Source organism: Apteryx rowi, unplaced genomic scaffold, assembly GCF_003343035.1.
Source record: "Apteryx rowi isolate R43461 unplaced genomic scaffold, aptRow1 scaffold_270, whole genome shotgun sequence".
Classification (NCBI taxonomy): Eukaryota; Metazoa; Chordata; class Aves; order Apterygiformes; family Apterygidae; genus Apteryx; species Apteryx rowi.
In genome coordinates this window covers 1,052,030-1,053,234 of record NW_020449086.1, presented here as the reverse complement: position 1 = coordinate 1,053,234, position 1,205 = coordinate 1,052,030, and the positions used below count along the sequence as shown (strand labels likewise).

At 69.0% G+C, this 1,205-nt stretch overlaps 2 protein-coding genes across 15 annotated transcripts in view; one reads left to right on the top strand and one right to left on the bottom strand.

Annotated features, from left to right (window-relative positions):
- SEC31A (SEC31 homolog A, COPII coat complex component) overlaps nt 1–759 on the bottom strand; it is a 48,138-nt gene extending 47,379 nt beyond the window's left edge. For 5 of the 14 annotated variants that reach the window (XM_026068438.1, XM_026068439.1, XM_026068443.1 and 2 more), the window contains exon 1: nt 595–750. In XM_026068438.1, the coding sequence (XP_025924223.1) occupies nt 595–641 (47 nt within the window). In that variant the 5' untranslated portion in view covers nt 642–750. Of the gene's footprint in view, nt 1–594 lie in introns of all 14 variants that reach the window. The other 9 variants (XM_026068440.1, XM_026068442.1, XM_026068445.1 and 6 more) reach the window with 5 other exon arrangements.
- Nucleotides 760–1,055: 296 nt separating this feature from the next.
- THAP9 (THAP domain containing 9) overlaps nt 1,056–1,205 on the top strand; it is a 9,715-nt gene continuing 9,565 nt past the window's right edge. The window contains exon 1 of the mRNA XM_026068481.1: nt 1,056–1,150. Coding sequence (XP_025924266.1) covers nt 1,143–1,150 — 8 coding nt within the window. The 5' untranslated portion in view covers nt 1,056–1,142. The remainder of the gene's footprint in view (nt 1,151–1,205) is intronic.

Sequence of the window (1,205 nt, the reverse complement as noted above, 5' to 3'; positions counted from 1 at the left end):
GGGCCTCACCCGGCATGGGGGCGGCGGCTCGGGGGAAGGGGGCGAGCGGCGGGGAGCGGGGCCGGCCGCCGCCCGTCCTCAGCAGCTCAAACGCAGTAATCACAGCGCGTCAGGATGTGAACAGCAGCGAGAGACTCATCATCGGACGGGCGGCGCCGCGGCGAAACCCCCCTCCGTGGGCTTTACACCCCCACGGCGCTCTGAGGTGCCCCCTTGGGCGCAACGGGGAGGGGAGCATTCTGGAGAAGGGGGCGCCCCCCCCCCCGAAGGGGAAGGGAGCTTGTCGGAACGAGTGCCTTTGGAGAAGTGCTTGCAGAGGGCTCCAGCTACTTAAAACGCCACCAGCCGCTGCCGGCTGAAGGGCTCCATTTTGGCATCCCGGAAAGCGTCCACAGAAAGGCAAGGCTCCCTCGTCCTTCGTAACGGCGTGCAAAAAGGCAGAGAAAAAGCAGTAACCGCAGCATCTGCTCTTCTACAGCCCAGTCACTACTCCCAGAGCCCCGCCATTATTGTTAAGTCTTCGCACCACGAACCCAGGGTAGAGGCGGCTCAGCCTGTTGCTGGGAGCGCTTGCACACGCTGCCCCCAACCCACCTCGCACGGCAGCCGCGCTTTGGGCCTCGCCCGCGCCTCAGCCGCATCCCACCGCCGCCTCAGAGACCCCCCAGCAGGAGCCGGGCGGGCGCCGAGCCCAGAGCGGGCTCCCCCATGGCCTCACGGCGCGGCCGGGCCTCTCGCCGCTCCGAGGCCGCGCGTGCGGCGGCGGTCGCGCTGCCCCCAGCATCCTACAACAGCGCTCGCACTCTGCGCGGCGGGAGAAAGAGCCTCTTTCCCTCGGCCCGCTATATATAGGGACGGAAGCGCCGCTCCCATTGGCTCCGAGGCACGCCGCTCCCCATTGGCCGCTTCCTCCCCCGCCGCCGTCGCTGATTGGCGAGGTCCTCCTGCCCTTTCCGCCACTCTTCTCCACTTCCTATGAGACTACGTCAGCCGGGGCGGGGCCGCAGCATGGCTACGGAAACGCCTGCCCCTCCCTTCCAGCCGCTACGCCCAATGAAAAAGCAGCGTCTTGCGGGGAAGGGGCAGCGGAGGTGACTCGCGAGCCAGTGGAAAGGGGCCGGCTGGGAGAGGGCTGGCAGCCAATGAGAAGGCGCGTTGCGCGGCCGGTGTCGGTGGGCGGCGCGGCGCGGCGCGGCGCGTGCCGG